This window comes from Orcinus orca, chromosome 9, assembly GCF_937001465.1.
Source record: "Orcinus orca chromosome 9, mOrcOrc1.1, whole genome shotgun sequence".
NCBI classification, from domain to species: Eukaryota; Metazoa; Chordata; class Mammalia; order Artiodactyla; family Delphinidae; genus Orcinus; species Orcinus orca.
In genome coordinates this window covers 82575262-82602498 of record NC_064567.1, presented here as the reverse complement: position 1 = coordinate 82602498, position 27237 = coordinate 82575262, and the positions used below count along the sequence as shown (strand labels likewise).

General features: G+C 36.3%; 1 protein-coding gene across 1 annotated transcript in view; it reads right to left on the bottom strand.

Annotated features, from left to right (window-relative positions):
* Positions 1–27237, bottom strand: part of GNAT3 (G protein subunit alpha transducin 3) — a 50688-nt gene that overhangs the window by 1816 nt on the left and 21635 nt on the right. Inside the window, 6 exon segments of the mRNA XM_012534655.1 lie at positions 152–305; positions 497–576; positions 579–625; positions 10415–10434; positions 10436–10544; positions 15033–15190. Of these exon segments, the coding sequence (XP_012390109.1) occupies positions 152–305; positions 497–576; positions 579–625; positions 10415–10434; positions 10436–10544; positions 15033–15190 (568 nt within the window).

The window sequence follows — 27237 nt, the reverse complement described above, 5'->3', positions numbered from 1 at the left end:
TAAGATTCTTCCCAGGTTGGATCATATACATGACTCAGAAAAGTATCATAAGCCTCAACCTCCTAAATATTACACATCAAAATCCAGATAGAAAAAAATGTATCTCTATACACAATTTTACTACTATGGAATTAAAAGGAAAGTATCTTACCAGTGTACTCTGGAAAGCAGATACCAAGATGCCCTTTGGTTACTTTTTCTTGAAAGAGATCTTTTTTATTGAGAAACAGGACAATGGAGGTGGTTGCAAAGTACTTGGGATTACAGATACTGTTGAACAGGTGAAGGCTTTCATGCATTCTGTTCTGTTAGGTATAAAAGATGAAAATGTGTAGGACTGTTATTTGCAAGATATTAATGGTGGGCATTATGAACAAGGATGTAGAAGTAACATCTGTCTTTGGAAGGTCTTAACTGAGTTGGGAAATGGGGTATTCATATTGGAAAGCACAACTGCTTATTTTTTACCTTGACCGTGTTTTCCTTTTAGACTTACCACTTCTTCATCTTCCACCAAGAGCATATCATAGGCACTGAGTGCAGCACAAAATATAATTCATATAACTCCTTCAAGGAGTGAATCCATTTCTTTCTCTCAGATCTCTGTCCACCTACATTAAGCATTCTTTAAAAAAACAAAAATAACAGAAAAAAGAATCATACAAATATCTTCCAAAATTTACATTAAGATGAACATTTGGACTTATAACTGAATGCTCCCATCTGTTTAAAAGGTAGTCTTTCAGTTTTGACTGTTCATAAAGTAAGACTTGTTTGACCAATTTGCAGCTCAAGGACTAAAGAAAAAGAGAACATTTATTTACTGTTTTTGGTATTCATGCAGCCTGGAGCAAAATAATTCACATACTGACTTTGAGCAACTGGAAAATTTACAGCAGTTTAGAGTTTTAGTAAGACATCTATTGGTCTTAGGGATTTTGATCAAAGTCTATGCATATTCTTAAATATCCAGAGCCCACAAGAAGATTGGAAGCTACCATACTTCTGATACTATGATTCTTCCCTCTTCTCTTAGCTCCTCTTACCTCCATTCATTCATTCAGTTATCATTTGTGTTCTATGTACTAGACACTGTGCTAGGCCTACCAACACAAGGATAAAAGGACATGGTCACTCTGTCCCCTATAAGCTGGGTAACCTTGGGCAAGTTACTTAACCTCTCTGTACCTTAGGTTCCTGATGAATAAATGATAATTGCAGTACCTATATTGTGAGGTTGCTTTAATGATTGAGTAAATACAGCATTTGTCTCAAGTGTTAAAAGCTTACAACATCATTTGAACTCCTGTCTGTAAGGTTCTTGGACTTTTCCTAACATAAAATAAGGGAATTAACTTTTTGTCCATGTTTTCACAATTTATCTATGTATTCCCTGTGTGTTGTCACTTGCTATTGTGTATGGTGGGTTTTTTTCCATATACTTTTATTTTTCTATAATTTTATTTATAAATGTTCTTTTCTCCTTTATGGCTTCTGAATTTTGAATTGTTACTAAAATTGCCTTTCCCACTTAAAGAAAAAAAAGGACTGGTCACTATCTTCAAAGAGCTTGCTGTCTTGTAAAGAGAAAAATACATTATTATAATATTATGTAATATTCTAATATATAAGGTAAAACGTGAGCCCAGAGGAAGATTTACATCAGCCTGAGGGACCATGTAACAGTTCCTTTAATATAAATCTACCTTTTTGCTATCTCAGGACTTTTGCGTAATCCATCTCCTTTCCACGTGACACAGTTCCTTTCTTCCTTCCATAAGGCTGCTTCTTTCCCAACTTTCAGGTCTTAATGTCAATATCTCCTTCACAAGTAACCACCTTGAATGTCGATGTAAATTCTTAACTCTTTTTATTGCCCATTTCTTTTCTATTTTATCACTCTCTTTATTTCTTTTATAGTAACTGCCACAATCAATAAATAAGTGGTTTATTTTTTCACATGTTTAATAGCTATCATTGCCCTAATAGAATAGTAGCCTCATGAGGGCAGGGACCTTATCTATATTAGTGATGCCTATATTCCCAGTACCAGGCACCGTGCCTGACACATAATAGACATTCAATAAATACTTGCAAATAAATGAATAGAATCCATGTTAATGGAATGGAGGGAGGAGTTTTACATAAAGTGCATGTACAAGTCATCAAGGAACATGGCATGCTTGGGGCAAATAATTATATTTTTGGAAATGTGAAGATTAAGGTAAAAACACTGAGGTATATGGCCTGATACTTATTCATTTATTCAGCAAATATTTGTTTATTGAGCATTTATTATATTTCAGGTACCAGAGATGATTCAGTCTTGAGAACCTTGTAAGTGGATGATGGTGGTGTTTATGTGTGTGTGTGTTTGCGTGTGGGTGTGTGAATACACTTAGGATATCAGTATCTGATAGGAAGTGTAGAGGGTGGGTTGTAATTTGAAATGGAGTGATCAGAAACTGCAGAAGATGATAGTTGTGTAAAAAGAATAGAGGCAGCAAGGGCAAAAGTTTTGAGCAGGCAGGAGTAAGCCTGAGGTGTTAGGCCAGAAATAGATTTACTATGTCTTTTACATTACATGAGAAGATTAGTTTTTATTTTGTAGTCAATGAGGATCTATAGGAGATTTGTGGGTAGGGAATTAACATTTGTTTGTTTTTGTTTGCTTATTGTTATGGTAAGTCACTTTGATCTGAGTTCAGAAGATAGATTTGATGAGGAAGAGACCAGAGGCAAAGGAAAAATTATGGGGCTTTCATAATAGCTTAATCCTAAGATATTAAGTACCAGGGAACATCCTAGCTGTACAGAGATTTCAAAGGTAATAACTATATTGGGATATTAAATGTCAACCAGCTGATTTACTGAAGATAATGAAAAGTACAACACATTGTAGTGTTAGTACTTTACCTTTCACATAACCAAATGGAGAACAGATACATAGAACTAAAATTCCTCAAATATATATGTGTACCAATGCAAAATCACTCCATTTAATAGTAGATTGAAAGAGCAGTTGCTCACAATATTGAAAACAACCTTTAGGAATTCAATCGTTGTGTGGTTTGGAAATTTAAATTCAGTGACACTAAAGCCTATTTTAAGTGCTGCTAATTACCAAATCCTCTGCAGTTTCAGACTTGTGATAAAAGTGGAGGAAGAGGACGGTACTGACTTTAGGTTATATTATGTAAAAATTAGCCAACAAATTTAATTTTTAAAATTCAGTAAGCATTCTTATGGAAGCAAGGATAATAAATATGCATTCAGACTTTTAAACTTTTAGCCAACAATTATTTAAACTTCACCCTAAACTTATAAGATAGGTACAATTATTATTCCTGTTTTTTCATGAGCCCTTTAAGCAACTTGCCCGAGGTTTATTAATTCAACTGATATTTGAGGCTGCTGTGTACCAGGTGCCGTGATAGGTTCTTTGTGTATGATAGTGACTCTGTGAATGTTGTTAAGCTTTGTTGTGAAGCTCGTTAAGTCTACTTAATTAGATTAGAGGTGTCTAACTAGTACTACATAGTGTCTACTGTTAGCTCTCAAACCCTCACCAAGTAGATTGGAATTATCTTTGTTGGGGAGTCTTCTTTCCCCAGGTCAGATAGTAACTCTTTGTGTTATCGAACAGGTGACTGGGCAAAAGTTGAGAACTTTCCCCTTCCCAGTGGTTTTGTTGCATTCTTTATTTATTTTTTTGGAGTTTTTAAACTTTTTATTTATTTTATTTTATTTTTATTTTTTTAATTTTTTTAAACATCTTTATTGGGATATAATTGCTTTACAATGGTGCGTTAGTTTCTGCTTTATAACAAAGTGAATCATTGTTGCATTCCTTAAGTGGACCATCTAGCTATCTCCTGAGTTTGATAATTCAGCTTCTCTGTAGCCTGCTGTTGATATTAACACCTATGTGTAAGAGATAGCTATTCTCCTCTTCAGTCAAATATACACAGTTGGTAAGGGGTATAAGTTATGTAATATGACCTTTAGCCTACTGTTCTCTCAACACATCTTACAGCCTCTAATAAACATGTTTAAATATGCTTAGCTCTCTCCCAAGGAAGGGAGGACAAAGTTTACTCAGTCTTTGGGTTTTATTCATGTTGGTAAAACGGCTTCTGAAAGTCTGTCTTAGATTGCATGCTAATAATCCTCTCATTTTATGACTCACTTGATAAATAGTTGTTTTTTTTTTTTATTTTCTGTGCAGATTGACGTTAGGACATAGGTCCAGGGAGCATTGACCAGGTTTCTCTAATGCCATCTGCTATTATTGAACTGAAATGCTCATTAGCAAATCAGACCAGTGGCTGGAGTTTTGCTTTTATATTGATTCTCCTGGATATTACGTTAGGTCTAAGAAAGGTTACATTTTGTCTTGCTGCTGTTGTAGTAATTTGTTTTTTATACTTCTCTTTTCATGTTTAGCTCTTCATCTAAATTTTAAGTTGGGGCTTATTTTAGAGGTGTAAGGCATTGTAACGACTGAAAAAATTTGGAGATTCCCAAAGTGGAGCATGGAAGAAATGCAAATATACACTCCACCATAACTATTCTGAGAAAAACAGTAATAGAAATCAGAGGAAAGCCTGTATACTTGCTGACTGAATATCTGGATTGGTCAAATCTACTGGGATAATTAATGAGGTGAATGGATATGTGATATAGCTTGAATAACCTTAATTCCCTGAGTAGTTAAGATAACTAGAGCTTTAGAGACTTTAAATGGAACTTGGAATTCTCATTTTGGAAAGGTTTTATTTATTTATTTACTTATGTATGTATGTATGTAATACATGTTTCCTTAAGTCTGATATTTAAGTAAGGATTCTTAAATAGTAAAGAAAACGGGTTTAAATGCCTGAAATGTATGATGTAACTAAAAATTCACAGGCTAGGCTTTTAAGCGACAAGTGAACATCAATTATTTGTTAAACTGCCCATGATATTTATATATTGCAAGCCATCAGTTTTATGGATTTATATTAAAGAGTTGAGATTTATAGTCCATTTTAAACAGTTGGGAAAGTTACTGAGTTTTATTAGTTTATGTTAAACAGTTGGCTAAATATTTGGCCACACAAGATTATTTACATTTCATATCAGAAGAGACTATTATGGAATAATATGCCCTTTATAGTGTTTGCAAACTCATTGAATAGTCTAGGATACCTAAAAATTAATAATGTTACTGCAGCTAATTTATTTGTGAGATGTCTTTGCTCATCCTGTAAGCATGTGACTCTCTTGGAAAAATAACAATTTCTGACATCATTTATATATTTGAGCACAGAAAAATAGGATCTAATCTGAGTAGAAATTTATTTTAAACTATTCTGTTGAATGGGATTTATTCAACGTATTTGACTATATCAGTGATGGTATAACTTTTTAATTTTTTTATTGAAGTATAGTTGACATATAAAATTATATTATTTCAGGTGTACAGCACAGTGATTCGACTTTTATATGCATTATAAATTGATCAGCACAATAAGTCTAGGTATAAAATCCTAAGATGGCTACGTATGTCAGGGCCAACGGGTAGATCTGTGTCACCACTACACAGCCACAGCAAAATGGCTTAACCAAGTCTTTCCCTGGTACCCAGTTCTGAAAATAGATTAGGGCAGATGCTTGCAGATAAAAAGTATATGCACAGAGGTCATTCTAAATCCCTTACTTGCTTTTTATTAAAAACAGAATCAAAAGGATTTACAACCACAAGGGAAGCTGGGTCTCTAGACTCCCGTAATTGTTAATACCATCATATATTTCCTACTAAATGTGTGTGTGTAACTTAAAATACCCACTAGATAATTCTCTGATTATTGAATAATATAATTTTTAAAGTCATCAAAGTAAATTCTATCATGAGAATAAATTAGACATCATCTTATATAGCTTATAATTTTGGTAACATTAACCATGAACATACCTGAAACAAAGGTGTAGTTATACATGAGTTACTGCTCTGTGAGATCTAATAGAGAACAACAAAGCTAAGTTGGGATATAGCTGCTGGGTAGACAACCAGACTCACTGCTAAGCTGTCTCATACTCCCACAGGAATGAACATAGTGCACATGATTCAACTTGAAATTCAAAACAATTATGATTCATTTCATATCATGGATCCACTAAACACTGTTGCAAATAGTTATATAACAGGTACAAAACCTAAAGCTCTATGTTGTAATGGTTGCTGACCTCTTTTCCCTAGCTTCCGTATAGTTTTATGTCCTTTCAGTTCTATTTTTTAATCATAAAGCAATTAGGAAGAAAGGACTTCTTTATAACTGATAAATCCTTGTAAATATGTAAGTTCTTTGCCCTGCAGAATTATTTTATAGCAATAAAAGGGCTCACGTTTGCTTTGCATTTTCTGTTTACTTAGTAACTTCTGTAAGGAGAATTAATTTTACCAGTTTGACAGTTGGAGTTCTGGTTTGATAAGAGCTCTAAGGAAATTTGCATTAAATTAGGTGATACATGAGGATGATACAGTACTTGGACAGAGAGCATTTTTTCATTTCGATGTTCCTGTTTGAAATTCTATAGTTCTTGAATTTAATATGTAAATTAAGTCTTTAGTTTTAAATAGTCTTAGGATGATTTATGCTATGTGAATACAAATCAGTGCTAATGTGAGTACCTGGGCACTTACTGAAACGAAGTTGGAAGGTACCTTATTTTTTTACAATTCCTATTTTGAAATACTATGAAATGTTACACTGCAAAAGCCTGTGTGCTTTAGGATAAACCTATTTAACACTTGAAAAAAAGTGATTTAGCTGTGAGAATTTATTAAGGGATTAATATATCTCAATTGCTGTGACTGAACTTAAAAATGTATTTAAATGATTAAAATAGTTCCTTAAAAGTACGTATAGCTGTGTTTTTTGTTTTATAGTAAAATTTAAGTATTTTCAAAATTTTATTGTTTAAATATTTGTTTTTAGAGAAATTCTCCACATTCTCTTCCTCATAGACAGTGCCTTTAATAACACACCCTCTTAAGCCAGAGAGAAAGCAAAACCTATTAAGAAAACAAAAGAGCTCAAAACCTGTTTTAGTGGGTGCGAAAGAGGTAATAGTTGCATAGTATAGAAAATGTTATGTCAAAATAAGTCTTAACTGAGCTTCACAATCCAATTCACAAGCATCTTACATTTTAGCATCAATACTGTAATAGAGAATTAGCAAGACCTTTCTCATTCCTTCATAAGGGCCGGTGATACATGAAAGTAGAATAGATCACTTATACAACTTAAAATGCTTTACAAAATTAACCAAAGACTTATAAAAGGACAGGAAAATGATGATACACCAATGAAAGTCTAGCATCCTAATGCAAATGCTGTATAATATTCAAAAAATTGTTTTAAAAAATGTATGAATATGATATTGGTACTGAGTGAACTTGATGTTTCAGGAAATGAACATGATTTTCTGAGGTTTTGTGTGTTCATTGGCAATCGTCGCATCTAGCCTCGTTTTAGAAGCACAGAGTGGTGAAGTACCACAGAGCCCTGCCAACTGAGAGATACCTCCCCAATAGACTGTCCTTTTATTCCCCCTTCCCTCTTCTCTTTGAAAGGAATTGTGAATGACCAACAACACTGGAGGAAGCACTTACTGTACAGAAAAGGAATGGTTTCCAGCCCAATTTACCTTACAGCCCATCAGTGATAAGCAGTGTAAGAAGTGTGATATTTGAAGTTAGGAAGATATGCATTTTAATCACATTTCTAGCACTTCTGTGTATGATCTTGGGGAAACCTTTTACTTCGTTTTAGCCTCCATTTCTTGACCGTTTATCCTACGTAAGGATAGCAATGCCCATTCATCGTGTTACAGTAAGGGTGTGAAGGTAGTGTTCATAGGTGCCTGGCATAGTACATTTATTCCTCCAGCCAGGATTGACTGTGTGCCTGCTCTGGGTTGGTCAGTGTGATAATCACAGGAGTTGTAAGCAAATACGGCCCCTGGCCTTCTGGAGCTCAGAGCACATGACGCAGAAACAGAATCAAAAAGAACAAACTGATAAAGAAACAAGGCAATTTCATATATTGGTATGTTTAAAAAGAGAAAAATAGTGTGATATTATCAATTGTGTAATGAATGGTACTGGCTCACATTGGCGAGGCTAGAAAGTACTGCTTGTTCGTATTTCTTCCCAACTCTACATTTAGTGACATAATGTTGGTAGGTTGAAATTGGCTATTGTCAGGGTGTTTGCACCTGGGGACTCATCAAGGGCCAAAAATCAGGCTGCCCTCCCTCCCCCCACTCCTGAGAGCTTGTTCTTATGTGCTTACCCACACTCCACAGGGTATAGTAGTGACAGGGATATTAAGGGATGGTTAGTAGATAGGATGGTCAAGGCTCCATGAGGAGACAGCCTTTGATTTGGAAGCTTAATGGTAAGAAGAGGCCAGTCTTTGCAGAGATCCAGGGTCAGAGCATTTTAGGCAAGGAGAGCAGTAGGTGTGAAGACTCTAAGGCTTGGAATGTTCAAGGAATAGATGGATTAAAAAGATAATTCATGCTAGTGACTATTTCTGACAAGATACTAAGTTGGTTGATGTTGTAGAGAATGACCAGGACTGGGTCATTCTAGGTGTTCAATGTACGGCATTAAGTGTTAAAATTGGCTTATTATGATCCAGACAGTCTAGGATCCAGAAAATTCCATTAACTTATGTAAGGTAAGCGAACACCAAGTTATAACTCTGTGCTGGTACTTCATTTCAAATAATCTTCACAACAACCGCATGAGGCAAGTAAAGAAAAAGTAGCTTTATTCCTCAAAAACTGCTGCTAATTAATGGAGAACCTGGGACTGGGACCTTGGTAGGATTAGCCCCAAGGCCTACACTCAGCTTCTAGTCTGTGTTTCAGTGAGAAATTTGGAGAGGAGAAAGGAGAGTAAGAGAGAAAAGTGAGTGTGCCACAAATGCATGGACAGGCTTAGGAGGGGCAGAGAGGAGGAATTGGACTTGGGTTCTCAAAGGAAAACTCTGAAAACTGGACCAAAGATCACGAGTCTGGAGAAAGTAGTTGCTAAAGAGGAACTGTACCACAGTGATGACAAGCCCGAAGACAAACAGCTTACATTTGCCAAGAGAGATGTCCATCCCGGTCTTTGCAGTTCCTTTATCCTGGTTTGATCTTTGGTTCATCTTTCAGAAAATTAACTATTTGTGGGCCTGAAAATGAGGGGTAAATTTTGAAGGGCTTTCTTCCATATTAACTTGAAAATATCCTGGCCATCCATGTAATAACTATTCTAATGATATATTATGTGTCAGTAGTTTTAATACTTAAAAAATATTAAACTTTGATCCCAGTGAAACAAATTTCCCTCATAAATGGATACAAATAATTCATGTCACATTTTCTTCATTTTTTATACTTTAAAAAAATATTCCCATTATCTCATACATGAATGACTGGACTATGTTTTTACTGACTTTTTTCATTACCAAGGGGTACATCTAAAACATGGTTTTAATGTTGAATATTCCATCACATCCGAAATCATAGGGAGAAGTACTTAAGTGTCAAGGGACATTTTCTAACACTATGGTATGGATTTCGACTTCTCGGTATAGTAAATGAGTCATTTTACAATAGAATTTCTAGGAGTGTCTTGATAATGCAACAGCAATGAAAATAATGGACTCATCTTTATACCCAAACCATGCTTATAAAATAGGCTTTGTTATTCCAATAAATAGCGTCACATTCAAATAATTCTCAATTATTTTCATTTTTTTTAAACTAAGAAAACAAATTAAGAATATTTCAAGCAAATGGGAGAGTAGGAAGGCACAGGAAATAGGATCCCTGGCACCTCTTGGTTAAATGTTATTTTAAATATATTTCCTTTTTTTTTTTTCAAAGTAGGATATCAGTTTCAACTATGAGGAAAATAAAATCTAGCTCCCACCTACTCAAGACAGAGTCTTTTTTTTGCGGTACACGGGCCTCTGACTGCTGTGGCCTCTCCCGTTGCGGAGCACAGGCTGCGGACACGCAGGCCCAGTGGCCATGGCTCACGGGCCCAGCCGCTCTGCGGCATGTGGGATCTTCCCGGACCGGGGCGCGAACCCCTGTCCCCTGCATCGGCAGGCGGACTCCCAACTGCTGCGCCACCAGGGAAGCCTGACAGGCATTTTTACTGGAGGGAAAGGATGAGGCTCAGGGTGAGGGTTGGCATGTAGAGCTACAGGAGGGCAATGAAAGACAGTGGTACTGAAAGTACCTGAGGCCTAGTGAGCACGCCCAAGGACTCACTGCACTTGACCATGGGTTAGAGCTCTTCTCCATGAAGAAATAATGTGTCTGGTGCATGTTTCTGTTGAGAGTTCAAAGAGACATTGGATCATACCTGAAATGCAAGTCTTTAACAGGAGAATTGAGTTCCAGTGATTCTAGTTGTTTTCACTTGAGAATGTGGAACATCTTGCTCATTTGGGACGTAGCCAGGAGCTGCTCTTCTGTCCAAATCGTTCAGGTAGCTAATAAGAAAAACAAACAAAATAGCATATATAATTTTAACTTTGTACTAGAAGATATCAGTATTGAGTACAAATGAATTTTTAGTTTAGAGCCCATTAAAATTATGAAACTCCAGACTGGTACTTTTCCAACGCTGCTCCTCAGAATTACAAGAACATGGTGGCTGGGGTGTTGCAGAGCACTGGGTGTGACACACAGCTGACCTGTGGGACCTTTTTTTTTAAAAGGCAACTGGATGAATGTTGCCTTAGCTTGTATTTTATAAGGACGATGTGATGGATTCACTAGCGTCTGAATAGACATTTGAGAAGAAAGCTCTCCTTATAGGACTTAGATCATCCCCCAAAATGCTACCTTGTAATGATAGTCACTAGACTAGTCTCAAAAGGCTATTGTTTGTATGTAGACACTTCAAATTTTAAGAGAGAGACTGGTTTTAATATCATAATTTGATGGTGGTTGTGTTGGTTCTCCTGGATTGTTTCGTTTAAGAATCGGAATGGTTTTCATTAAGAGCCATGACTATATCTGGTTAGCTCAGTAACAGAAGAAACTTTTGACTTTCTTGCTGGTTCATGCTGGAACTAGTTCATGAAATTGCTGACCCACTCCCAAATCACACTCCTGGGGATAGAAAGCTGAATTTCCACACTGTATCCTCTCCAACCTCTTCTTCGCTTCCATCAGTGCCTCAGTGTGTCCTTCACTCTTCACTGGAGGCCATATTTAAAAACCCTACTGTTACCAGGAGAAATACTGTCCTCCTCCTGCCCACAGGATCTCTCACAGGTGGTGAGAGGCAGGAGTGAATCTGATTAAGCTGTGTGGTCTAGAAGAGTCTGTTAGATTAGAGGAAACAAACTGTTCTTAGCTTCATCCTTCAAACCAGATCATGTCTTTGGACTAAAACAAACTGTATCACTGCTTTAAAAACAGTTGAAAATCACTTATTATACACTTTTGATACTAAGGCTTTAGGAGCTGAGCAATATGGCTATTTCTATAAAATTGTTAAATAGAGATAGCAATAGCCTGGTAAGGTTTTTATGACAAAATTGCCCATTATATTGAACCAAGTTTATACATATAGCCTAAATAGGAAGATCATAATGGGCATGTATCCATCTAGACAGAATTTGAGAGGTATAATCTAACTGAATATTAGTTATTACTCAACAGTTGACGTTTTCAGGGAATAAGCTGAAGGGCTGTTATGCGTGAGCGCCTAGCACAATGCCTTGAAAGCCAATGCTACTTTATTTTATTTTTTTAATAAATTCAACAGCAATATAGATAATTTATTCTTGGAGGAACTTTCTGATTTTAAGCTGAAATAAACTAAGAATTGCCAAGTACCTCAAAGGGATTTTGGCCAAGGACCAATAGACAGTCACACTTCAGAAACACATACATGTATAATGTGAAAATTTATCACCATGTTTTATTCTAATAAAGTTTAATTTTATTAAAAAAGACAAAGATAGAAATATCAGAAGAAGGTATTGGAAAAATGTTCTAGTTTATCGATTTTTGAAGCCAGGTCCTTGGTGAATTTCCTGTTAACTCAGGGCTGCATATGTGGTAGTATACTACTGGTCAGCTCATGCAGGAACAAAAACCAAACCAAACCGAACCAAACAAAAACATACCTGCCATGACAGAGATTAAATTCATTTTAATGATAGCTGAATGAATGCTTTGGTAAAGACACATTTTAATGTACTTTTATTTGCATGCATAAATGATCTCAAGCAAAGCAGAAGCAGTAGCAGAGTGACAAATTTGCATTTAAGATGTTCATTTTAATAAACAGATATAGAATTTGGGTGCTCAAGCCTGTGGTCTAAAACAAACCAGAGGCCCTGAATACATCCAGCTCAAATCACTTAAAAAATATGATTCTTTTTCTAATCATATAAAAATACTATTCTCCTAGTAAAGTCCATGTTGAATCTTAAAACGTGGAGTTTAAGTCACACACTGGACAGCCCAGTCAGCAAACCATGAAGTATTAATTAAAATGTTTCCCACTCTCATGACCCTTTTCTTTCAGTTTGCTAGTACTGATTAGGGGAGAGGTGTTACGTAGCCAACAAACAACATTCTCTGATTAGGACTCACCTCTTTGCTGGCCTCAACTTAAAGGGTTGCTAGGTTTGAGAGAATAACATATCTCACTTTCACACAAAAGAATGGATGGATGGATGGACGGGTGGATGAATAAATAGACAGAAGGAAGGAAAGAAAGGAAAAGAAGGAGGGGAGGTAGAAAGGAAGAGAGGAGAAGGAAAAGAAAGACCCCTGCCCTATATAATGCATATGAAATAAAGTGGATGTGTTATCAATCTGATAGTATATTTAGTTTTAAAACGTGAATGTAAGTATTTGAAAGAAAAAAATCGGCTGTTAATTTTTGGAAGAAAGCAATGGCTATTTAACTATTTTTCTTAGCAGGCTTTCACTTAATCTTCCCTTTAAGAATCCCTAAGGGAAAAGAAAGTTAACATTTAAATTTTTAAATTTTAAATGAAAACTTTCTTTTTCCTGTCGTTATTCTACGGCTCTTTGCAAATCGATGTGGGTGGTTAAAAATCATTACATTGGGCTTCCCTGGTGGCGCAGTGGTTGAGAGTCTGCCTGCCAATGCAGGGGACACGGGTTCGAGCCCTGGTCTGGGAAGATCCCACATGCCGTGGAGCAACTGGGCCCGTGAGCCACAAGTACTGAGCCTGTGCATCTGGAGCCTGTGCTCCGCAACAAGAGAGGCCGCGACAGTGAGAGGCCTGCGCACCGCAATGAAGAGTGGCCCCCGCTCGCCCCAACTAGAGAGAGCCCTCGCACAGAAACGAAGACCCAACACAGCCAAAAAAACCCCAAAAAAAAACAAAACAAAAAAAATCATTACATTACTGGCGAGGTTCACAAAAATGGATGCAAATAGATATTGCGTAGATTTGTTAAACTTGAAGAACAGACAGATGCTTTTAATATGAATCTGAAATGTGATAGTCCCAGTGTAAAATATATTTTATGTGTCAAAACAAAGAAAAAAGCTAAAATTAAAGATTAGAAAGTCTAGGAAAAACAATAAAATGTCGTTCTATTTGCCCATTTTGGGTATACAATGTGTAAAATTTTTTGTTATCAAAGAGCAAAGAATTTGGTAAACATAATGATAATATAATTGCAAATACAAGTTACATTATTTTAAGGGAAAATGTTTAACCAGTAATGTGTATCTGAAACTAAATGTATGAATTACAAGTGTTGAACTATCCTTCTCTTCTTCTCTCCCCAGAACATTGCTAAGCAACATTTTATGAGAATATTCCATAATTCAGTTTCTGATTGTGACTGCCTTTATCAATGATTCATATCAAAAAGCAATGTTTTATACTATAGCTTAGTATTAAAACATTGTTGATGTAATCAGAGGATGATATCCATTCTCTAGGTCATCAGAGAGATAAGAGCAGGACTTTCCTCCAAGGGCAATATGTCCATTGGATTTTGGAATTTAAAATGAAAACGAATGAGCAATCACAGAAGACTGTTGTTATGTTTTCCTAGAATTTATATGGTTTGTTTTCTCTCCATAATCCTCCTACTCGTTATGCTTAAAAATCTGAAGCATCATGCACGTCTTACTGTTCTGTCCTCAAATAATCTTTCATTTGTTTAACTTTTACTTAACTGCTTTTTAAAGTACTGCTAGCATGTTCTGTTGGGAGCCTCAGAAGAACTGCTATTTTTACCCTTTTACACATTCATATGCATGGACAGAAATATAGAATAAGTATTTACATTATATTTACATGCATGTGCACACGTGCTTATAAGCATGTAACCAGGGGACAGGTCAAGGACCACTTACTAAAATGGAAATTTAAAATCATTTTGATAATGAAATTATAAACATTGTTACAACATCCTAATTTCCTTATGGCTAAAAGTTGTGAAAATTATATAATCTTGCTTGAGACTCAAAAAGAATCCCACAATATACAAATGTTTTTCAAATCAATACATAACTTTCTTCTAAAATGCTATATCATGCCCATCGAACCAATGGAGCCAAAGCATGTATCATTAATAAGGTTATTTTAGAAGATGATTTTAGTAACTTGAATAGAGATGAAGTGAATAGCCCAAGACCTCAGTGTGCATGTTACCAGTCTGTGTTCATGCTGAACTTAGTGTGTAAGGATTAAATCTTTTTATTTGGGAGAAAATATTTACAACATATATATCTTCTCAGACATATAGGTTCAAAATTAGTTATTTAAAATGCTCCTGTGGTTATGTTTTTTACATCTTATTTACATCATCTTGATCTTTTTTTCTTTCTCTTCACTTGCTTTTTAGTATGATAAAATGTAAAGCCATTTACTTTCATCATTTGTGATTACAAATGTAGAGCATACAGAGTTACAATTCTTAAATGTAAATGTTTCAGCTACAGTTCCTGTCAAACCGCATTCACTTGCTAAGCTGCTGAGTCATTGACCTGATATTCAGATGCCCTTTCAAAGCAGGCCTGAATTCCTGGATCTCTCCACAGTCGTTTTATTACCTCAGCCAATTCAGGCATCATGCTGCCATCTTCCAGGGTATTTGTTATCGCATAAAGTTGTGTTTGGTCTTTCTATAGCATTGTTTTTGTGAGAAGGATAAAAATACGTTGTTATTTGGGATCACATATTCATTTTTTTCCAATAGAGCGTTTCAATTTGTTGATTCTTATTTCATTCAGTAATAATTTTACTGAGCATCTAGTCACTATATTTTCAGGTTAATACATTAGAACTCAAGTTCCGTATAAGGATTGGCTCATGTCCAGAAAAGTTTTTCATTGCAAAAACTGTGAACTATTACATGGAGAAATCAGGATATTTTGGTATATATCACTGACTTCTAAATGTGATGTAAAAAGGGATAACAATATTTTGGTGTGAGTCCACTGAGCTTCTAGACAACCAAATGCTAGTGTCAAAGGGTAATGAACCTGATCTCGTCAGACACATTGTCTTCCTTTGATTATGGCCATATATTTTCCAGGAAACAAAAATACCAAGTAAGAATTAGAGTAAAAAAGGAAATTAAAACTCAGTACTCTAAAATTATAGTTTAAAAAACTGTATTGATATATATAGTATTATTTGTGATCACGTACCTCTTTGTAATCATAAAAATTAGCAATGGTAAACTTTTTTAAAAAATTAACTTTATTTTTGGCTGCGTTGAGTCTTCGTTGCTGCAAGCGGGCTTTCTCTAGTTTCAGCGAGTGGGGGCTACTCTTCGTTGTGATGCGCGGGCTTCTCATTGCGGTGGCTTCTTCTGTTGCAGAGCGCAGCCTCTAGGCGAGCAGGCTTCAGTAGCTGCAGCGCACGGGCTCAGAAGTTGTGGTGCGTGGGCTTAGTTGCTCTGTGACATGTGGGATCTTCCCGGACCAGGGCTCAAAGCTGTGTCCCCTGCACCTGCATTAGCAGGCGGATTCTCAACCACTGTGCCACCAGGGAAGCCCAGCAATGGTAAACATTTTGATCCACCCAGTTTTTGAACATCCTTGTAGGTGTTGTCACTTGCGTGCCTTTGGGGCAAATCGATAGGGCAGAGTTGAGACTTCATTAGGAAAAGAGATGGGATGGAAGTAAAGTAAAAAGAGGAAAAGGAGAAAAGAAAAAGCAAGCATTGTGTTACTCCTGATGGGATATTTGGAAGTGACAAGGGCAGAAGGAAATAAAAGTTTGAGTAAATAATGTAGTCCACAGTTTACTTAAACTAATAATCAAAAACTGGTTTATGACAAAAATTTTTGATTAAGAATCTGGATTTCAGACTAATTCAGTTATTGACCATGATGCTAGACCAAGCAAATGAAGAAATCTGGCCTCAAATCTTGGTTGTCAGACTCCAAAGCTCATGCTCTTTCTTGCTCAAACTCTTTTGAGTGCATATTATTATAACGACTCACATGACATTTAGCACTTGTAGTATTTTAAATAATCCTGACAACAGTAGTCACATAGACACAATATTTCTCCGTCTTACAAATGACGAATCTAAAACTTGGAGGTAAATTTGCCAAATCAATGAAGACAATAAGCATTGAAGAGTCAAACCCAAACGTATTTTCTGCAAAATCAGGTGGATACCAGTGAAGTATGTCCAATAAGAACCTGATGACTTTCTGATATAATTCAATTTATTATTATTTGAAATCTATGACAGGCTTCTGTCACCATTTTACTAAAAATCTGCTCTTTGCATGAAGAACTAAGGGTATAGCTCTCATTGTTAAAGAGAGGCCCTGTTGAGACTAAAAACCTTACTTCATCTTTCTTCAATCGGATTTTATTGCCAAACCAAACTGATCAGATGACCAGTAGGCCACAAACTTTAACTGGCCCAAATCAAGGGCTTTGATCCTATTTTATTGCATCAACAAAAGGTGAACTTTAAAATCCTTCTTCCCGATTAGTTTGATGTGATAGGAAAGTGCAAATTAGTGAAATATGATCCGATCACTTTGCTGGCATCATCCTATTTGCTTCCTTCCACACTAAAGTGTGATTTAGGACAAATGATGCAGCGCAACAGCTGCTCAAGCAGTATTGTCCCTAAAGGGAAAAAAATCACATGCCTTGTAAGCTTTACAAAAGAAGCTATTATATACTCTTTTATTCTTTTAAATAGTCACCATTTTTAATTTACATATACTTTATTCGTCGAGGTATCAAGAATATAGTCTCACCATGAGCATTTAAATGTCCTGAAGTCCTCTTTGATCATCATTTATTATTAGCTTCCCCAAGGGCAAGCCATCCTGTCAGTTTGGTTTTGTCTTTCAGGACCTTTTATATTTTAGTGTACTGCGTGCACAGGTAAAGTTGATGGCAGTGATTTTCAAACCAGGCTGCACATTGTAAACATGTGGGGTACTTTTAAAAAAATGTCAATACCAGGACCCCAACCCAAACAAAATGAGTCTGAATCTCCAGGTGTCACGGTCTGCAAAGGTAGCTTTAAAAATCTCCCAGGTGTCTCAAATGTGCAGCCTGAGTTGAGAATACCTGGCAACGTATTTTTTTTTAACCATAAATAATATCGTATTAGACATACTGCAATTCAATTCTTGAAGTTCTCCTACAGTTATCAAAGGGTTGATGATAATTAAAGAGTCCAAATTGATATTGTTTAAGGGATTGGGCCCACCAATGAAATTTGAATTTTTGAAATACATCACACCAAAATTAACAGCTATTATGAACAGTCTTCTATATAACAGCCAAGTTGATTGAACATCAAACTCCTACCTGTTATCTTCCAGATTTAAAAAAAAAAAAAAAAACTCCAGTAATTTCCCGTCAAACTCAGAATAAAATTCCAAATTCCTTACTGTGGCTCACAAGGCTCTACATTTTTAGCCACGTCTTCCTTTCTAATTTTATTTCCTGCCTCCCCCTTACCCCTGCACTTCTGTCCCTCTTTCCTCAAGACACACTGGACTCCTTACTATTCCTTGAACTCTCCAAGCCCCCATTTCAGAGCTTTTGAGAATGGCTGATCTCTTCGTGTGTTTGCTGTGGCTCACTTCCTACTTCATTGAAATCTTCCCAAATCTTCATCTCTTCCCAAATACCACCTCCTCAAGAATGCCTTCCCTACCACCCTTTCTTTCATTCTTTTATCACTTTCTAGCCCCTTAACCTCCTTGATTTTTCTTCATAGCACTTATTGCTACCTATATAGTACACAGGTCTTTATATCTTTTATATTATACTATAAGCATGTGAAGGCAGAGATTTTATTGTTTTGTTCATTTCTATATCCTTAAAACCAAGAACAGAACCTAACACATAGTACATGTCCCTGAAATATTGTTGAATGGATGAATCAGTAAAATGAATACACTAATTAGCTCAGACCTTATGTTCTAGAGAAATTTTAAGGGATATCTAATAATTTTCCAAAAGTTTCAAATAATTCACAGTGGGTATGAGTGGCATCCTAAAGAAATTTTTTTTCCCTATCGTGTATTTGGAAAAGCTTGGGGATTATGGTGGTTCTAGAATAGCTCATTCTCTTAATGTTGGATAGTTCTAGAATTATGTTGCATAGAAAGTGAAATACATGTTTCCTCAACAAGTTACTCAGACTTTCTTCATCAACATTAGTGACCTCAGATGATCCTAGAACCTTGTGGAACTCATTCTGAACCCTAGAATCATATTGCAAAATGTTGCAGAAAAAAATATTGATATATCAATGGAAGGAAAGGATATCATAGCCTAATAATTTTCAGAACTGTCAGGTTCAGAATACCAAGTTTTAACTATAGGATTTTCAGAGCCTTTGCTTACAAATACTGTTGGTAAATTTCCAGTAAGTTGTTATAGTACATATGTATCCCAAACTTATTTGATTACAGAACTTTTATTATAGAACATCTTGAGGAATCAGTGTTCTTTAGTTGAAATTATAGGATTCACTTCATAGCGTGCTATGTCAAAGATGGTCACAACACCCAAAATGTGTAATTAAAGTGGTGTTAATTTTCAGCATCCTTTTATGTTGGTCTAGTGATTGCTTTAGATGCTCTAAAATAGAATATAGGAATATTCAGAGAGAGTAAATGCCTTTATTATTTCCCCCTCTTGTTTCTTCAACTTTACCCTCTTTAAAGTTATATACTCATGAAATTAGTTTATCAAACATTAAACCAAAAGAAACAAGAATGACCCCCCTTTAGCTGTATTCCCCTTCAACTACAGATTCTCTCTCTCTCATACTCTTCAGCGATAGTTCTTTAAACTCTGTTCTCATATCTACTCATTTCTGAACACACTTCATTGGATTCTGCATTCACAACTTTTCTGAAACCTCTCCCATAATCTCTACATTATCAAACCCATTAGATTCTTCTAAATATACTACCTTCTTGACCTCTTCAGACCTTTCAATTTAGATCACCTTCCTTTGGAGCACTTCACTCAGATTCCATGATTCCATATTCTCCTGGTTTTCTTCTTACTGTTCCATCATTTTCTCCAAAGTTCCCTATTCCTCTCAAATGACCGGAAACTGTTGGAGTTTTTCAACATTGTTACCTAAGTCTCCATTCTCCTTAGTGCCCTTCTCTTCTCAATCTGAGCACTTGATCTCTTCCATCCCATCCCCTTCCTTAATGTAAATTATATGCCTTAGTGTAAGCGTATGGCAGTAACACTGAGACTTAAGTCTCTAACCAAATATCCCCTTTGAACTTCAAATGCACATTTTCAACTGTTCATACATGTGGATAGCTCGCAGAATTACAAACTCAATATTTCCAAAGGGAAATGTATTAGTTCCGCCCCATCCTCATTAGTACAGTCTTCCATTTCTCAGTCATTCTCTCTGCACATGACGAGGATTTAGCTCCATAGCCAGCTGTGCTGCTCTTTTGAAATAGCTCATGCTTTGTAATTACTTGTTCAACACCAGACTTTCTTCTGTAGAGGGCAAATACTATTTCCATCTCATTTACTGCCGATTCCTCAGTATATTCCTAGTCAGATGTCTGCCATATCAATAATAGTTTAATGAAAAAAAACTTTTTCAGATGGTATTGGATGTGTAGACTTCAATACGTAAGTGTTAACGAGCCTCCATTCAATGCGATTATTGGAAAGTAAAAATACCTAATATTTACTGGGAGCTTAACGTTCTTCAATACTTTGTGTTTATGTGGGTTTCTTATGGTTTTGCTTCCTCCTGTAATAGTCATTGTAATTTAATGATGAAAGCACTAACACTGTGTGGATGAAAAATCTGAAACCTAAGTAACGTGTCCAGACTTACAGAACCAGTGACTAATAAAGCTCATGTATATTTTCGGTTAGGATACTTTCTGTCTTTGAATGGCAATCTGTGTGATGATGTACAAACTGTATAAAATAAATTGAAATATATAAGCTGTATAAGTAAATTGAAAGCTAAATTGAAAGCCATAGGACACCAGATCTCTGAAAGCCACACATGAGCAAAGTGCTTAGCAATTATCTGTTGAATAAACAGTTTAAGCCAGGTAGAGAGTGTGTTAATCTTAAAATCAGATACTGAAGAATGCGATTGAAACTGCTATCATCTACATTAATTGAAATCAAAATATGAGCTATATAGTACCTGACAACTGTGATGCTTGAGGACATAAGTACTCCTAAGGAGTTATGTCAATTGCTTAGTGCTGCTTAAGTTACTGTTTACACCATTTAATGTAGGGTTTGAATAAATGACATTTATTCTATTTTGTAGTTAGCATAATGGCAGCCATGTACAGAGTCTATTTTCACTCCACCTGCATGCCAGATCATTAAGACTCTTAACCAACACATTTCAGGTATTTAGTGATGACTGGCATCACTGATTGGCAAACATTGGGCTGCATGAAACAAAAAATATATTTAAGTAGCAGTGGGCAAGGTAGTGATGCAAATAAATGCAATATTACACATGCAAATTCAAACATTGCTAAATCATCCTCAAAGGATTGCAGAAGGAAAACCTGTTTGAGGAACTATTATTGCTTAGAAGGGAGAAAATAAAAGAAATAATCCTAATTGTTAAAAATCCTTGTATAGGGAAAAGCACTATAGTGGAAGCCAGGAGAAGCGGGTTTTGCCCTAAACTCTGCCTATTTAATGCAGGTCAACTTGCTAATCCTCTCTGGCCCTTCGTTTTTGTTTACATCTTTAAATAAGGGGATTATACTTGGTTGTCTCTTAAGGGTCAGTCATTAGCTTTTTACTTAGCAAGGTTATTTCTTTTCAAGAGAAAGATTTCAATATTCCGAGGACAAAGATATACACAGAGTTCTGAAACTTTTTGTGGTGTTTATAACATGACGTCTAGAGGAAATGAAGTAATTTAACATAACATTCACATCTTGTCCTATCACTTAAGACGCACTGGAAAATAGGAGTGCCTACTTTCTATTTATAACAGTAACGAAGGCATCCTCTTTAATGGCGGTAATTACCCTCTGTTAAATCCATTGTCGCTGTTCCATGGTGTGTACCTGCCGCTGAGTTCTCAAAGTTGAAATGCCTAGACGTTTAATTTGGCTGAACTCTTCTTTCCCTTCCACTCATTCAAACAGAGCTCAAAGTTTTACCACTAGTTTTGGAATACACACCTATTGAAAGTTAAGGTCTTTGTGTATGCTAATCACTTTTTTGCATAATATGTTCTTGTTGCTTTCTGGTTTTTTTTTTTTATTGCTTTTAAAAGTGCTTGTGTGTTCATTAGGCATCATTTGAATGACATATTACTAAGGATTTGCGTTGCATCCATACACATAGAGGCTTTAGCATAGGGGGAAAAAACAACACAAATGCCTCCCAAGATATTAGAACCTTCAAATACAAGAACTCTTAGTGAAAGGAGTAAAGGCAGTACCTATACCTATTATTTATTGTTTTTAATATTTGATTGCCAGTAATGGCTGTATTTCTACTTCAAAAATGGCCATGTTTGTCCTGCTGTAGCAAGCAATTAAATAACTTAAATAAGTGAATAAAATAGTCAATTAAAGGCTGTAGAAAAAAAACAGTAAAATGTCTTTATGGATAGATCAGGAGTAAGTTCATTAAAGAAATCCCAGTTCTCTGTCAGAAATTGAAATTAGAATATTACTTTAATTAGTAAATTTAAATGGCAATTATAAATAAACCTGGCATCTAGGTTTTCTTCCTGGAACAGATTCTGATCGCTATACTTTTCTCATAGGATGAGGAAATACCTTTCACCAGGCAAATTGACAAAAGCACAGTTAACAAAATCCAGTTGCAGTGGGACTTAAGCAATATTGCTTTTTAAGGGCTGCAATTGATGTGAGACAGAGCTCTCTACCTGGAAGTTCATTCCTAGATCTGTTCAAATTAATAAGTATTTACTGGGCATTTTCAGTAACATATTTCATGCACTGAAGAGAATGAATGAATTATAAAAGTCCCTCCTCCCTAAAAACAGACTAGTGCACCATTGTCCCATACAGTAGCCACCAGACACGTCAATTAAAATTAAGTAAAATTAAAAGTTTAGTTCCTCAATCACACTAGCCACATATGGAGAGCACAGGTGTAACATTCCTGTCACCGCAGAAAGTTCTACTGGAGAGTAGTAGATTACAGGAAGATAGGGCATGAAATTCTATTTTTGTACAGTGTGATAATGTTTAGCAAAAATACTGGCAGGTGGTATGATGAACTAGAAAAAGTGATCAACTCTGTTGGGAGTGGTTGTAAGCGATCAGGGAGACTGCCTGGCAGCAGTGATGATCAGCTGATTTTTCAAGGATAAATAGTTACTTCCAGAGAGTCAAAAGGAAAACGAACATTTTAGGCAGAGGGATCTGTGTGACCAAATAGATGCTGACAATCGTCAAGCTTTCAGTATGTGCCAAACATTGTTTTAAGTGCTTTCTATGTCTTATTTCTTACAGTAAGCCTTCATTTAAAGTAGGTAAAATTATCACCTACATTTTACAGGTAAGAAACATAGGCATAGATACATTAAGACACTATCCCTGACTTAAAATGTTAGTGTGTAGGACAGCTGTTCAACAAACACAGTCTGCTTTTAGAGCCTGTGATCTTAGCCACTAAGCTGTATTGCCACCCATAGCATGCTAGTGCACAGGACTGTTTTAGTCCAGCATTTCGGAAGCAGGAAGTAGGAAGGGGGAAATTGTGGGATGTTAGGATGAAGAGATAGGCAAGAGCTGGATTCTGAACTGTTGATTTACCACATCTAGGAGCTTCATCTTGATAGTATAGGCGAAGCATTGAATTTATGAAGGAGATACAATCATTTTTTCAGGGATCGGTTGGTGGCAGTGTGGATAATGCAGTGGAAGGAAGAGAGGGGGAAGTAGAAGCAGCACAGCAAGATGCCGTTATTAATCCAGGTCAGAAATGCTGAGGTTTTGAACTAAGGCAGTGACAGTAGAGTTAAGTGACATGTTGGGAAACATACCTTATGCAGATGTAGCATAACTTGGTAAGAGAGTGAGGGGTCAGTATAACTACACCTAGATTTATTTCTTTAGAGGCTGTGATTTCTTTAGTTGCTGTGATTCATTGTAGGGGACTACAGGCCAGATGGGCAGATAAGTTTAATGTTGTTTATTCTGATTTAGACCTATCCACAGAATATAGAGGTAGATATTATCTGCTTCCCTAGTTCAGACAAAGTTGTCTGAGTTTGGAAGAAATATTCTGGTACAGTCCCCTTGAAGATGATTGTGAAAATCAGTGGACTTCAGCGATTTTCATGTGATGAAGCCGTAGAGTAAGCAGACAAGAGGGCCTGATACAGTAGAGACACCAACAATGAAGATGTAGTCAAAGAATCGCGGAGGATAGTAGAGTTTGGAGGTGAACTGGGAAAGGGAGTGAACCTAGAAGCCAGGGTAAAGTTTTAGGAGGGAAAACCTCAATGAAGTCAAGTGGAATTAAAATAAGGACTCATCACTTCCTGAAAAATGGCAATTAGGAAATCATAACTGACATTTATAAGGGCAATTTCTGTGACGTGCCAGAGGCAAGAGCAATGGAAATGGTTGCAGGACAGATGGAAAGTGGAAGAAGAGAGCTAGTGTTCACTGTGCTTTTGTTTTAAACATCTTTATTGGAGTATAATTGCTTTAAAATGGTGTGTTAGTTTCTGCTTTATAACAAAGTGAATCAGTTATACATATACATATGTTCCCATATCTCTTCCCTCTTGCATCTCCCTCCTTCCGACCCTCCCTATCCCACCCCTCTGGGTGGTCACAAAGCACTGAGCTGATTTCCCTGTGCTATGCTGCTGCTTCCCACTAGCTATCTATTTTACGTTGGGTAGTGTATATATGTCCATGCCACTCTCTTACTTTGTCACAGCTTACCCTTGCCCCTCCCCATATCCTCAAGTCCATTCTCTAGTAGGTCTGTGTCTTTATTCCTGTCTTACCCCTAGGTTCTTCATGACATTTTTTTTTCTTAAATTCCATATATATGTGTTAGCATACGGTATTTGTCTTTCTCTTTCTGACTTACTTCACTCTGTATGACAGACTCTAGGTCCATCCACCTCATTACAAATAGCTCAATTTCATTTCATTTTATGGCTGAGTAATATTCCATTGTATATATGTGCCACATCTTCTTTATCCATTCATCCGATGATGGACGCTTAGGTTGTTTCCATCTCCGGGCTATTGTAAATAGAGCTGCAATGAACATTTTGGTACATGACTCTTTTTGAATTATGGTTTTCTCAGGGTATATGCCCAGTAGGATTGCTGGGTCATATGGTAGTTCTATTTGTAGTTTTTTAAGGAGCCTCCATACTGTTCTCCATAGTGGCTGTACCAATTCACATTCCCACCAGCAGTGCAAGAGTGTTCCCTTTTCTCCACACCCTCTCCAGCATTTATTGTTTCTAGATTTTTTGATGATGGCCATTCTGACTGGTGTGAGATATTATCTCATTGTAGTTTTGATTTGCATTTCTCTAATGATTAATGATGTTGAGCATTCTTTCATGTGTTTGTTGGCAGTCTGTATATCTTCTTTGGAGAAATGTCTATTTAGGTCTTCTGCCCGTTTTTGGATTGGGTTGTTTGTTTTTTTGTTATTGAGCTGCATGAGCTGCTTATAAATTTTGGAGATTAATCCTTTGTCAGTTGCTTCATTTGCAAATATTTTCTCCCATTCTAAGGGTTGTCTTTTGGTCTTCTTTATGGTTTCCTTTGCTGTGCAAAAGCTTTGGAGTTTCATTAGGTCCCATTTGTTTATTTTTGTTTTTATTTTCATTTCTCTAGGAGGTGGGTCAAAAAGGATCTTGCTGTGATTTATGTCATAGAGTGTTCTGCCTATGTTTTCCTCTAAGAGTTTGATACTTTCTGGCCTTACACTTAGGTCTTTAATCCATTTTGAGCTTATTTTTGTGTATGGTGTTAGGGAGTGATCTAATCTCATACTTTTACATGTAGCTGTCCAGTTTTCCTAGCACCACTTATTTAAGAGGCTGTCCTTTCTGCACTATACATTCCTGCCTCCTTTAACAAAGATAAGGTGACGATAGGTGTGTGGGTTTATCTCTGGGCTTTCTATCCTGTTTCATTGATCTATCTGTTTTTGTGCCAGTACTATACTGTGTTGATTACTGTAGCTTTGTAGTATAGTCTGAGGTCAGGGAGCCTGATTCCTCCAGCTCCGTTTTTCATTCTCAAGATTGCTTTGGCTATTCGGGGTCTTTTGTGTTTCCATACAAATTGTGAACATTTTTGTTCTAGTTCTGTGAAAAATGCCATTGGTAGTTTGATAGGAATTGCATTGAATCTGTAGATTGCTTTGGGTAGTAGAGTCATTGTCACAATGTTGATTCTTCCAATCCAAGAACATGGTATATCTCTCCATCCATTTGTATCATCTTTAATTTCTTTCATCAGTGTCTTATAATTTTCTGCATACAGGTCTTTCATCTCCTTAGGTAGGTTTATTCCTAGATATTTTATTCTTTCTGTTGCAATGGTAAATGGGAGTGTTTTCTTGATTTCACTTTCAGATTTTTCATCATTAGTGTATAAGAATGCAAGAGATTTCTGTGCATTAATTTTTTATCCTGCTACTTTACCAAATTCATTGATTAGCTCTAGTAGTTTTCTGGTAGCATCCTTAGGATTCTCTCTGTATAGTGTCATGTCATCTGCATACAGTGACAGCTTTACTTCTTCTTTTCCGATTTGGATTCCTTTTATTTCCTTTTCTTCTCTGATTGCTGTGGCTAAAACTTCCAAAACTATGTTGAATAAGAGTGGTGAGAATGGGCAACCTTATCTTGTTCCTGATCTTAGTGGAAATGCTTTCAGTTTTTCACCATTGAGGATGATGTTGGCTGTGGGTTTGTCATATATGGCCTTTGTTATGTTGAGGAAAGTTCCCTCTATGCCTACTTTCTGCAGGGTTTTTATCATAAATGGGTGTTGAATTTTGTCAGATGCTTTCTCTGCATCTATTGAGATGATCATATGGTTTTTCTCCTTTAATTTGTTAATATGGTGTATCACGTTGATTGATTTGAGTATATTGAAGAATCCTTGCATTCCTGGAATAAATCCCACTTGATGATGGTGCATGATCCTTTTAATGTGCTGTTGGATTCTGTTTGCTAGTATTTTGTTGAGGATTTTTCATCTATGTTCATCAGTGATATTGGCCTGTAGTTTACTTTCTTGTGACATCTTTGTCTGCTTTTGGTATCAGGGTGATGCTGGCCTCGTAGAATGGGTTTCGGAGTGTTCCTCCCTCTGCTACATTTTCGAAGAGTTTGAGGATAGGTGTTAGGTCTTCTCTAAATGTTTGATAGAATTCGCCTGTGAAGCCATCTGGTCCTGGGCTTTTGTTTGTTGGAAGGTTTTTAATCACAGTTTCAATTTCAGTACTTGTGATTGGTCTGTTCGTATTTTCTTTTTCTTCCTGATTCAGTCTTGGCACGTTGTGCATTTCTAAGAATTTGTCCATTTCTTCCAGGTTGTCCATTTTATTGGCATAGATTTCCTTGTAGTAATCTCTTATAATCTTTTGTATTTCTGCAGTGTCAGTTGTTACTTCTTTTTCATTTCTGATTCTATTGATTTGAGTCTTCTCCCTTTTTTTCTTGATG